The sequence below is a fragment of the Rhincodon typus genome, chromosome 4 (assembly GCF_021869965.1).
Source record: "Rhincodon typus isolate 14 chromosome 4, sRhiTyp1.1, whole genome shotgun sequence".
NCBI classification, from domain to species: domain Eukaryota; kingdom Metazoa; phylum Chordata; class Chondrichthyes; order Orectolobiformes; family Rhincodontidae; genus Rhincodon; species Rhincodon typus.
Genome location: NC_063335.1, coordinates 119077449 through 119090846, shown reverse-complemented (window position 1 = coordinate 119090846; position 13398 = coordinate 119077449). Strand labels below are relative to the sequence as shown.

Sequence of the window (13398 nt, the reverse complement as noted above, 5' to 3'; positions counted from 1 at the left end):
TTTAACGGATGGCAAGGAGGTGCGAGTGGAACAGGTGTTGAGGATTCTGGGAGGGGGTCAGGGCAGTATTTTGGGAGATGCGTCAGACATAGCTGAAGGCCACGTCAATCATGGTGGTAGAAGGTGGGGTGGGGTGGCTGGGGGAGGTTGGGGGAGGGTGCGGAGGGTATTCCTTGGCTGACGAACAGGAGAACTCATCATGGGCAGCCCAGTTGCTGGTGCGTCATGGGTCTGAATTTGCAATCATATTAATGCCAAGAAAACAAAACGTTACATCCTTACCAACTGGAGACAATTCTTCAACCGCTCCTTCAAAGACTTGTTCTGTGAACACTGGGGCATTATCATTGATGTCCAGAACCTCAACAACAAGTGACAATTGTTTCTCAACTTCACTACCGATGGTACTTATAGCTTTACCTGTTAGCTAAAACACACGTGAAAAGATTCAGTAACCTTCTATAAGAGAGTGAGTTAAAGAGTCACAGTCAAATAGATGTACAGCACGGAAACAGTCCCTTCGGTCCACCTCGGCCATACCTAAATCCTAAATTAATATAGTCCCATTTACCAGCGTTTGGCCCGTATCCCTCTGAACCCTTCCTATTTATATACCCATCCTGATGCCTTTTAAATGGTGTAATTGTACCAGCCTCCACCACTTCCTCTGGCAGCTTGTTCCATATTTGTGTGAAAAAGTTGCCCCTTGGGTCCCTTTTATATCTTTCCCCTCTCACCTTAAACCTAATCCCTCTAGTTTTGGACTCCCCTACCCCAAGAAAAAGACTTTGGCTCGATCAACCAGCCTTGGGCGACCGTCTGTGTGCAATTTGCACATGGTCAGTGTGGGTTTCCTCCAGGTGCTCTGGTTTCCATGTGAATGTTGGGTGGATTGGCCATGCTAAATTACCCATAGTGTCCAGGGGTGTGCAGGCTAGGTGGGTTAGCTGTGGGAAATACAGGGTTACAGGGATAGGGTAGCGGGTGGGTCTACGTGGGATGCTCTTTGGAGGGTCGGTGTGGATTTGATGGGCCAAATGGCCTGCTTCCACACTGTAGGTACTCTGTGTTTCTATAACCAACTCAAAGTGCCTTTGTACATCCACGTGCCAATGAATCTAAATAGGGCTTGGACACTGTGAGACAGCTCTGTCTCAAATGAGATTTGTGCCTATATACTTCACCACTCTATGAGTGCAAATGATCTGGGAGGCATGGGATTCAGGGAAATCTGGCTATCTGGATACAAAACTAGCTGTCCAATAGAAGACAGAGGGTGGTAGTAGATGGAAAGTATTCAGCCTGGAGCTCAGTGACCAGTGGTGTTCCACAGGGATCTGTTCTGGGACCTCTACTCTTTGTGATCTTTTTAAATGACTTGGATGAGGAAGTGGAAGTGTGGGTTAGTAAGTTTGCCGATGACACAAAGGTTGGTGGAGTTATGGATACTGTGGAGGGCTGTTGTAGGTTGCAATGGGACATTGGCAGGATGCAGAGCTAGGCAAAGAAGTGGCAGATGGAATTCAACCCAGAAAAGTGTGAAGTGATTCATTTTGGAAGGTCAAATTTGAATGCAGAATACAGGGTTAATGGCAGGATTCTTGGCAGTGTGGAGGAACAGAGGGATCTTGGGTCCACGTCCATAGACCCCTCAAAGTTGCTACCCAAGTTGATAGGGTTGTTACAAAGGCGTATGGTGTGTTGGCTTTCATTGGCGGGGGAATTGAGTTTAAGAGCCGTGAGGTTATGCTGCAGCTCTATAAAACTCTGGTTAGACCACACTTGCAATATTGTGTTCAGTTCTGGTCACCTCATTATATGAAAGATGTGGAAGCTTTAGAGAGTGTGCAGAGGAGATTTACCAGGGTGCTGCCTGGACTGGAGGGCAGGTCTTATAAGGAAAGGTTGAAGCAGCTAGGGCTTTCTCCATTGGCGTGAAGAAGGATGAGAGGTGACTTGATAGAGGTTTACAAGATGGTGAGAGGCATAGATAGAGTGGATAGTCAGAGACTTTTTCCCAGGGTGGAAATGACTATTAGGAGGGGGCATAATTTTAAGGTGATTGGAGGAAGGTATAGGGGAGATGTCAGAGGTAGGTTCATCACACAGAGAGTGGTGGGCGTGTGGAATGCGCTGCCAGCAGTGGTAGTGGAGTCAGATACTTTACAGACTTTTAAACCACTCTTGGAAAGGCACATGGAGGATAGTAAAATGTAGGGTATGCAGGGTAGTTTGACCTTAGTAGGATAATAGGTCGGCTCAACATCGCGGGCCGAAGGGCCTGTACTGTGCTGTACTGTTCTATGTTTAACAGAGGCACGTGTTTAAATAAGATTAGAATTATCAGCGTCATCCCTCAGAAATTGACAACGAATGAATGATAACTTACAACAAAGGAAGGATTTATCTCGCGGTCCACCATTCCTGTAATGTTTAGTTCTCCGGTATTGCGATCAATCACAAACAAATTGACAGGTGGAAGATCGGCACCATGGCCAGAAATAGTATAGTGGATTTTATCAATTATTTCCAAATCTGACCTGATCTGAGGGAAGAAATTGCAAAGGAGATTTAATATTTGCAAACAGTATTCATTCTCCAACAGACAAACTGCATCAACTATCTTATTTACAACATGCAATTTATTTTTTCCTTGATTCATGGGATGTGATCACTACTGGCGGGGTTAGTATTTGTTGCCCATTCCTAACTGCCCTCGAACTGAGTGACTTGCTAGAACAAACAGAGGGCAGTTAAGAGTCCACCCCGTTGCCGTGGCTCTGGAGTCAAACTTTGGCCAGACTGGGTAAGGATGGCAGTTTCCTTCTCTAAAGGGCATTAAATGAACTAAGATGGGTTTTTATGACAATTAACAGTGGTTTCATGGTCATCATTAAGGCAGCTCTTTATTCCAGATTTTATTGGACTTAAATGTCGCCACCTGCCTTGGTAGAATTTGAATCCATCTCCTCCCAAACATTGGCCCGCATTTCTGGACTGCCCACAACCTCCCTGAATTTTACTGTCGACTGCTTCCTCTGTCTTTTCAAACAGCACATTCCAGATCCCAAAGCCTACCTCTTAAAGTACTGCCCTCAGCTGGCTTCAGGACTTTTTTTTTTGCCAATTATCTTCAATCTGTGCCCTCTGGTTGACCACCCTCCCTGGCAGTGGGAATGGTTCCTCCTGGTCTGTTCTATCAAACCACTTTCTGATTTTGAAACTCTGTCCAACATCCCCTTAACATTTGCTCAGATTCTCCATCTGACTGAAGGCTCTCAGACCTCATGCCCTCTGGTAACCTCTAATCCTTAGCCTTGGGAAATTTGGTCCAGGAATCTGAGCTGCCATGACACTTTTACAAAAGTGCCGTAGACTGGATAGCAATGGTAGAGACTGCTATTTCTTCCTATCATAGGAATCTCTCCTGTTCTTACCACCTGCCACTGGTGCGGGCTGGAAGGATTTGCAGATTGATTCTCAACCCATCTGACCAATTTATGATGCACCTTCCTTGGTGACAGATTCCCAGAAAGGGACCCAAACTCAGTAGTTGAGGTTCAGAGACGTTCCACCCTATGACCTTTAACATCCTTCCTAAATTGTGGTGCTGGATCACTTTAACCTGACACTAGGGAGACGTTACTGAAAAGCCCAGTGTTTACATGACATGGAGTCATGGTGCATCCACGCACTTCAATACCCTGCCCACATGAGCTTCCAGACAATTGCCAGTGGTAGATGCAGGATCAGTAGCCAAGGGGCTACTTGGCGCGGTGGTTTAAGGGGACATAGAAGGTGAGGGGATGTGGGCATTGAAGGTCAGAGCAGGTAGCAGCTTTGAAAGAGACTGGCACAAAGTCCCAGAGAGTGTGGGGCGTCTAACATCTTGACAGAGATTCATTTCTGTTTGATACCTTTTTTATTAATCCATTGCAACCCCTTTTCTTGGTTTCATGAGTTAACCAGATCAATTTTTTTATAATCGTTCACAGGATAATGGGCTTCGTGGGTTAGCATTTGAAGGGGCTGGTGAAGAATTGTCTCCATTGGTAAGGTCAGAGTGTTTCTCTTGGTGTAGCAAATTCACCGATCCCACGAGGAATTTTTTTAATTTTTAACAATGTGTAAGTGGACTGAACTGTCCCTCCAATCGGCTCACAAATTCAAGGAATGGGATTTCTTTAAGATTCGTTCATGGAAAATGAGCTGAGCTGAGCCGGTATTTATTGCCCATCCCTAATTGCCCAGAGGGCAGTTCACAGTCAACCCCATTGCTGTGGGTCTGGAGTCACACGTAGGCCAGACAAGGTAAGGATGGCATTTTCCTTCCCTAAAGGACATTTGCAAACCAGATGGGTTTTCCCTATAATCAGCATAGTCATAATTTAGACTCTTAATTCCAGATTTTTATTGAATTCGAATTCCACCGTCTGCCATGGCAGGATTCAAACCCAGGTCCTCAGACCATTTCTCCAGTCTCTGGATTGACAGTCCAGTGATAACACCAGTAGGCTGTTATCTCCCCTCTAAGGGGGGAAGCTCAAACTTTGTATCGTGTTCAAATTTCACCACCTGCTATGGTGGGACTTGAACCCTTTCCCCAGAACATTAACCTGGGGTCCTCAGTTGTTATCAGCGACAACGTTAGCTTCTCAAAGCTTTTCTCTGTACATTTTACCCGATGTTGCAATATTACCCCAACATTTTGAGGAGTTCCGGAGAGGTTCCAATGCATTATTTTTTGTAAATAATGGACCTGATTTTAACAACGTGCTGGCGGGTGGGTTTTGAAAGGAGTTAGAGTGGGGGTCATGCTCCGACACGCAGTTCCTAATTAAATATTGAGTGGTGAATGATTCGACATCACTTACAATAGCGATTGGATTGTGCTCTGGTGGCTCATGTTCCCTCACAGAGACTGGTGGAATGATCCATTCTCTCTTTTGGCGCCTTGAGTTGTGAATCTTCGGAAAATAGACAACAGGAGATTTCCTCTTGATAACCTGAAAAAGCAATTTTAAAAAAAAGTCACAGGATCATAAAGCCTAGCAGTACAGGTGTGCCCGGGTTAGCCCTCGGAAGGGATGCATTGCAAATCCCAATTTCTTTTTAAAATTGCTCTTTCATGGGACGTGGCCATCAGCAGCAAGGTCAGTATTTGTGGCTAATCTCCAAATGTTCTCAAAGTGATTGGCTGTCGCTCACTCCAGGCAATTAAGAGTCAGCCCAATTGGCTGTGGGTCTGGAGTCACATGTAGGCCAGACCAGGTAAGGAGGGCAGATTTCCTTCCCTCAAGGACACTAGTGAACCAGATGGGTTTTTGATGACAGTTTGATGTTGATGAAATATTGTTGGTCAACATTTGACGATAGTTTCATGAGCCCAGATTTCAGATTTATTAATCGAACTCCCAATTACCAACTGGCTGGGTTCTGAATCCACATCTTTAGGACTGAGGCTCTAGCTTATATTATTGCCACATTGTCATCTACCTGTCAGTTCAAAGGTTAGTCCCAGCAAAGGGTTTTGTGTGAATGCAAGTGGCAATGCTCCCTTGCAGTCGTATTAAGTGCTGCGTGTGTGCGACCACGCATGGTTCCAGAAGATGCTGCCACAGGGTGAGAAAATTAGCAGCAAAGCTGGCGGGTGGATTGGCCGTGCTAAATTGCCCCAGAGTGTCCAGGGGTGTGCAGGCTAGGTGGGTTAGCCATGGGAAATACAGGGTTACAGGGATAGGGCAGTGGGTGGGTCTGGGTGGGATGCTCTTTGGAGGGTCAGTGTGGATTCGATGGGCCAAATAGCCTGCTTCCACACTATAGGTACTCTGTGTTTCTATGCCATAGCAGTAATGTCACTGGGCAGGGGCCATTTAGAATCCCCGGGCAATCCAGGCCAGTGTTGTTCATTGTAAATCCATTTTATAGCAAAATCCACTTTGTCATCATCAAATCTCTAAACGCTGTAAATTTGGAACAAAAACAGAAGTTGCTGGAAAAGCTCAGCAGGTCTGGCAGCATCTGTGAGAAAAAAAAAAGTTAACATTTCGGGTCCGGTGACCCTTCCTCAGATTTATTGTACGTGAGGGGAGTGAATGCTGTTTCAGTTAGTCAGAGCAACTTTGTAGTAACCCAGTCTGCCTCATAGGTTGGTACAATCTGAACCTGTTGGCACTGGCCTTTGAGAAATCAGTGCAGTGTAAATTGAATTCTATCACATTTATAATTCTACCCGCCTATGTAAACACGTCACACTGTAATTATGCTGCCCTCTAGTGGAGGCACTGTTATAATTCAGTGTTACTCATTTCAGCTCTTCACGCTGCAATGCTAAAATAAACTTTACGATCCAAAGAATTTTAGTTCTCTGTTTCCCATTCTTTCATGGAAACATACAGTGTAGTAGAGGCTTTGATGAAGAGTTATCTAGACTCGAAACATTAGCTTGCTCTCTCTTTCTCCATGGACGCTGCCTGACCCACTGTGATTTCCAGCATTTTTTGTCTGCAGTATAGATTCCAGCATTTGCAGTAATTTGCTCCTACAGAACAGGCTCTTTGGCCCATCGGGTTTATTCTGACCTACCTATACTAGTTCTACTTTCCAGCACTAGGCCCTTAGCCTTGAACGTTAAGATGTTTTGAGTGCACATCCAAGGCTATGAGGTTTCCTTCCTCAACTGCCCTCCCAGGCAGTGCATTCCAGACCTTCACCACCCTCTGGGTGAAAAGATTTCTCCTCAAATTCCTTCTAAAGCTCCTTCCCATCCCCTTAAAATGACTTCCCTTCATTACTGACCCTTCAACTGAGGGGAAACAATTGCTTCCTATCTGCTCCATCCACACCCCTCATAATCTGATCCATCTCAACGTATAACAGCATGAAACGGCAATAAATCATAACCGATTAGGCAAGGCAGTGTCTTATCACCAAACATATCACTTGGGCATCAGCAGCGAGGTCAGTATTTGTTACTAATCTCCAGATGTCCTCAAAGTGATTGGCTTTCGCTCACTCTGGGCAGTTAATAATCAGCCCAATTGGGTGGGGGTCTGGAGTCACATGTAGGCCCAGACCAGGTAAGGATGGCAGATTTCCTTCCCAAAAGGACATTAGTAAACCAGATAGGTTTTTGATGATAGTTTGATGTTGTTCCTCATATCAGGAAAACCACTTCTTAAAAAAAACTGCAACAAGCTAGGAGCTTTTTACATGTCTAATTCACAGGGTGGGCCACATTATACCAATTAGACCCCATGACAGGATTGGAACAGGACGACTGTAAACGCAGCCTAATTTGAGAATAATCCTCCATGGTAAAGGATCACAGCTATGCAGCTGTAACAGTAGCTCCAGGAATGACAAAACTGTGCTTTGTCGCTGGATTAGACATGCCAGGACCGCTTTTCTTGGAAAAGTGAAGACTGGGAAGGAGATTAGATTGAGGTGTTCAAAATCCGAGGGATTCTGGGCAGATTAGAGGGGGAGGAAGTTAAGCATTCCGTTTGGAGACCCTGCAGCCTTCAGATCTCAATATTGAGTTGAATCATTTTAGGGCCTGAACACCGTCTTCCATCTCCTTACCTGAACCCCATATCCCAGGCCCTGTCACAACACAGGCTGTGTCAGCACAGCCAACCCATTCTCACTGACTCATTGTCCCCATTAGCAGCTTTCCTGTATCCCTTGCTTAACACTATCCATCCCTTTGTCTGCTCAACTTACTTTCTCTCTCTCTGGACTCTGTCTGCAAATATGCACCTGCTCATTTAACACACCTCCTCCCCACCCCCCTTGCCCCCCCCCCCCCCGAACCCCACCAAGCCCCTGTCTTCAGCATAAGTGGCACCTTTTCTCTAGCTGCCATCAGGTCTGAAGAACAGTCACATTGGGCTTGAAACATTAACTCTCCACAGATGCGACCAGGCCTGTTGAGTTTCTCCAGCAATTTTTGTTTCTGTCCTGGATTGCTAGCCAAGTGACATTGCTGCTATGGCATCCTCTCTATTCTGTGACAGACATATCAGCTCAACAAACCTGGGTGAACAGTATAGAGAGAGAGGCGAGCAGATTGACACCATTGACCAATGAGGCTCTCGAGATGTCCCCCAAGAGAGTAACCAGTGTAGCAGGTTGAATAAGACCTGAATAAGTGTCAGAACAGGAAGAGACTGGATATTGGTGGTTATCTTCCCTGAGAATGATGAATCTCTGGATATATCTAAAATTCTCAATCTTATTGACATAGTAAACAGTGAGAGGATGCTTTCCTTGGCTGTGTAATCTAGAACAAGGGGTCAGCCTGAGCCGAGAGATGAGAAATATCTTCACTCAGAGGGAGGCGAATCTCTGGAAGGGCTGAGGATGCTTGTTCACAGAGATTTTTCACGGGGGTTGGAAAGGGTGCTGATTGGTTAGCAAGTCATCTCTGATTGGCTGAGGTGTTGCCAAGGAAAAACAACTGGGAACTGTGGGCTAACTCTCAGGTAGTTTAAGAAAGAAACAAGGTTTGAATATATTCCTTTTGTTTGCAGAGGATGAGTACCTGCATATTAATAAATGTCACTTCCAGTGAGCATAAATAATCCACATTATTATCTTAAGCTGGTGGTCAGTATAGTTATGGGCACTGTTTTCTCCTACAGTGTAAATTATTGTGATTGCTTGAAATTTGGCATTCTTGCATCTGTCCTGATGAGGGCAAGACGAAGAGCTTCAACAGCAAAGCGGCACAGTGGCTCAGTGGTTAGCACTGCAACCTCACAGCACCAGGAACCTGGGTTTGATTCCAGCCTCGGGCGACTGTCTGTGTGGAGTTTGCACATTCTCCCTGTGTCTGCGTGGGTTTCCTCCCACAGTCTAAAGATGTGCAGGCGAGGTGGATTGGCCATGCTAAATTGCCCGTAGTGTTCAGGGGTGTGTGGGTTATAGGGGGATGGGTCTGGGTGGGATGCTCCAAGGGTCGGTGTGGACTTGTTGGGCCGAAGGGCCTGTTTCCACACTGTAGGGATTCTATTCTATGAAACGAAAAATGCGTTTTTCAATTTTCCTGAGCACTTGTGAAAGCTAGAGACTAAAATCTAAAGAATTTAAAAGTATGATCAGTTTGGGTTGTGTTTTATTTCTCTCCAGTCTGCAACTTTAGGATGGAAATTAACAATAACAATATCTGAACTGGAAGGGCACAAATATCCTGGGAGGGAGGTTTGCTCGAGCTATACGGGATGGTTTAAACTAGATTGGCAGGGGGTGGGGAACTGGATTTGTAATTCAGAGGATGAGGTATTCAGCCTTCCAACAGACACAACAGGGAGTGAGATTGTTAATAAAGAAATGCGGTCGATGGAGCGTAATTGTGGACACAGAGATGGTTTGAGGTGTGTATACTTCAATGCTAGAATTATCAGAAATAAAGCGGATGAACTTAGAGCATGGGTCAGTACTTGGAACTACGATGTTGTGGCCATTACAGAAACTTGGGTAACTCAGGGACAGGAATGGTTGTTGGAAGTTCTGGGATTTAGATGCTTTAAAAGAAATAGGGAGGGTGGAAAAAGAGGCGGGGGAGTGGCATTGCTAGTCAGGGCTAGTATAACAGCTACTGAAAGGCAGTTCAAGAATGATATGTCTACAGAGTCGGTTTGGGTTGAGGTCAGGAACAAGGAAGGTGCAGTCACTTTGTTGGGGGTTGTTTTTACAGATCCCCTAATAGTTGCAGAGAAGTGGAGGAGCGGATTGGCAGGCAGATACTGGAATGGTGCAGAAGTCACAGGGTTGTAGTCATGGGTGACTTCAACTTTCCAAATATTGATTGGAAACATTTCAGTTGTACTAGTTTAGATGGGGCAGATTTTGTCCAGTGCGTTCAGGAAGGATTCCTGACACAGTATGTTGGTAGATTAACACGAGGAGAGGCCACTTGGTGCTTGGCAATGAACTGGGCCAAGTGTTAGACCTGTTGGTAGGAGAGCATTTTGGCGGTAGTGATCATAACTCTGTTACTTTTACAACAGTCATGGAAAAGGATAGGTACATACAGCAGGGTAAGGTTTATAATTGGGGGAAGGGTAATTATAATTGGGGGAAGGGTAATTATAATTCTGTTAGGCAAGAACTGGGTAACATAAATTGGGAACAGATGCTGTCAGGGAAGAGCACTATTGAAATGTGGAGGTTGTTATGGAATGCATACTGCATGTGCTCGATATGTCTGTCCCTAGCAGGCAGGGAAGGTGCGGTCGAGTGAGGGAGCCTTGGTTCTCAAGAGAGGTCGAACGACTGGTTAAGAGGAAGAAGGATGCTTATATGGAGGGATACAAGTTAGCCAGGACGGAGCTGAAGAAAGTGCTTAGGAGAGCTATAAGGGGGCATAAGAAAACCTTGGCAGATAGGATCAAGGAAAACTCCAAGGCTTTTTACACATACATGAGGAATAAGAGAATGACCAGAGAAAGGGTAGGGCCGATCAAGGATTGTAAAGGGAATTTGTGCAAAGAGCCTAAAGAGATAGGAGAAGTCCTTAATGAATACTTTTCTTCAGTATTCACAACGGAGAGGGACCTAGTTGTAGAGGAGGACAGTGTGAAACAAGTTGGTAGGCTAGAGGAGGTGGATGTTAGTAAGGAAGATGTACTAGGAATTTTGGGGAACTTGAAGATAGATAAATCCCCCGGGCCTGATGGGATTTATCCAAGGATTCTATGGGAAGTGAAGAAGAGATCGCAGGACCTTTGGGGATGATCTTTTCATCCTCACTGTCCACGGGTATAGTTCCAGAAGATTGGAGAGAGGCAAACGTCATTCCCTTGTTCAAAAAAGGGAATAGGGATAACCCTGGAAATTACAGGTCAGTTAGTCTTACGTCAGTGGTGGGCAACTTATTGGAAAGGGCTCTGAGAGATAGGATTTATGATGACTTGGATAGGCACAGTTTGATTTGTGATAGTCAGCATGGATTTGTGGGGGGTAGATCATGCCTCGCAAACCTTCCTGAATTCTTTGAAGAGGTGACCAAACACGTGGCTGAAAGTAGGGCAGTGGATGTGGTATACATGGATTTAAGTAAGGCGTTGATAAGGTTCCCCATGGTAGGCTCATGCAGAAAGTAAGGAGGCATGGGATAGGGGGAAATGTGGCAGATTGGATTCAGAATGAGCTGACCCTTAGAAGACAAAGGGTGGTAGTGGACGGAAAATATTCAACATGGTACTCAGTTACAAGTGGTGTACCACAAGGATCTGTTCTGGGTCCTCTACTATTTGTGATTTTTGTAAATGATTTGGATGTAGGAGTGGCAGGGTGGATTAGTAAGTTTGCGGACAATACGAAGGTGGGTCACGTTGTGGATAGTGCGGAGGGCTGTTCTAGGTTACAAAGGGACATTGATAGGATGCAGAGCTGGGCTGAGAAGTGGCAGATGGAGTTTAACCCTGAAAAGTGTGAGGTGATTCATTTTGGAAGGACAAACTTGAAAGCAGAATACAGGGTTAACGGAAAGATTCTTGGCAGTGTGGAGGAGCAGAGGGATCTCGGGGTTCATGTCGACAGTTCCCTGAAAGGTGCCACCCAGGTGGATAGAGTTGTTAAGAAGGCGTATGGTGTGCTGGCTTTCATTAATAGAGGGATTGAGTTCAAGAGCCGTGAAGTTATGCTCCAGCTATACAAAACCCTGGTTCGGCCAGGGTATTGTGTCCAGTTCTGGTTGCCTCATTACAGGAAAGATGTGGAAGTGTTGGAAAATGTGCAGAGGAGATTTACCAGGATGTTGCCTGGAATGGAGGGAAGGTCTTACGAGGAAAGGTTGAGAGAGCTAGGGTTTTTCTCTTTAGAATGACAAGGATGAGAGGTGACTTGATAGAGGTGTACAAAATGATCAGAGGTATAGATAGAATGGACAGCCAGAGACTTTTTCCTCCGGTGGAGGTAGCTATTACGAGGGGGCATAGTTTTAAAGTGAGTGGAGATAAATATAGGGGAGACATCAGAGGTAGGTTCTTTACTCAGAGAGTGGTCAGGGCGTGGAATGCATTGCTGGAGAGGGTAGTGGAGTCGGCCTCATTAGGAGCTTTTAAGCGGCTCTTAGATAGGCATATGGATGATAGTATAAGGTAGGGGTGGAGGTTAGATAGACCTTAGGTTTAGGGTCAAAGTGCGGCACAACATCGTGGGCTGAAGGACCTGTACTGTGCTGTACTGTTCTATGTTCTATCATCATATGTCAGTCCTTCAGGCCAGTACAAAAGAGGAAAAACCCTAATAGAGGTCTCAAAGGAAGAAATCTGAGAGTGCTAGGATAGTGGGAGTGGGGAGGTGACTTACTAAGACCATCAGATGCAGGAGCAGAAGTAGGCCATTTGGCCCAACAAATCTGCTCTGCCATTCAATGAGATAGGATGTTTACAACTTATGTCTGGGCCTTCTTGGTTGTAGAATTTATTGAGCCTACACTCTACCAGCAAACTCACACAAAAGGGATTTGATTAAAAGACATTTCTTACCTTATTCAATTCATTTGTTAAATCTTTTGCTGCAGGGATTAAACGGATTCTTGCTTTCCATTCCTTATGTGTTTTTTGATCCTTTGCAATCACTTTGAAATGATATGTTGAGTCAAGGTTTAGAGCATGAGTTGCATACAATGAGCCATTGGAAAGGATCGCAAAATTTGCATCATCAGTACTTAACTTAATGTGCTTTCCCAAATGGCAGCTATGAAATTTAACTGGAATGAGAAAAAAAGACATGGAAATAATGAATAACGTGGAAATAATGAACATAAGAATAAGAGACAGGTCATATGGCTCCCTCAAATATACTACACCATCCTACCCGATTCAGCATACCACCTTCACTTTCCCATTCCATCCCGGTATTCCTCTATTCCCATTGTGCCTGAACACTTAGGATGTTGCCAGGGCTGGAGGGTTTAAATTATAGGGAGAGGCTGAATTGTCTGGGGCTATTTTCCTTGGAGTGTCAGAGGCTGAGGGGTCACTTTATAGAGGTTAATAAAATCATGAGGGGCATGGATAGGGTGAATAGCCAAGGTCTTTTCCCCAAGGTAGAGAGTCCCAATACCAGATGGCATAGGTTTAAGGTGAGAGGGGAAAGATTTAAAAAGGGGGGCAACTTTTTCACACAGAGAGTGATGCGTGTATGGAACGAGCTGCCAGAGGAGGTGGTGGAGGCTGGTACAATTACAACATTTAAAAGGCATCTGAATAGGAAGGGTTTAAGAGGGATATGGGCCAGATGGGACTAGATTAATTGAGGATATGTGGTAGGCATGGACAAGTTGGACTGAAGGGTCTGTTTCCATGCTGTACATCTCTATGACTCTATGACCTTTCAACCTCCATCTTGAAGCACTCAATAGCTCTCTATTCTGTGTGAGGTACA

The 13398-nt window shown here is 45.1% G+C and overlaps 1 protein-coding gene across 1 annotated transcript in view; it reads right to left on the bottom strand.

Annotated features, from left to right (window-relative positions):
- The window catches only part of LOC109932271 (desmoglein-2-like), a 33534-nt gene extending 20791 nt beyond the window's left edge, over positions 1-12743 (bottom strand). Inside the window, exons 1-4 of the mRNA XM_048596217.1 lie at positions 12498-12743; positions 4875-5006; positions 2390-2545; positions 283-427 (exon numbers count right to left, since the gene is read on the bottom strand). Coding sequence (XP_048452174.1) covers positions 283-427; positions 2390-2545; positions 4875-5006; positions 12498-12743 — 679 coding nt within the window. The remainder of the gene's footprint in view (positions 1-282; positions 428-2389; positions 2546-4874; positions 5007-12497) is intronic.
- Positions 12744-13398: the final 655 nt, after the last annotated feature.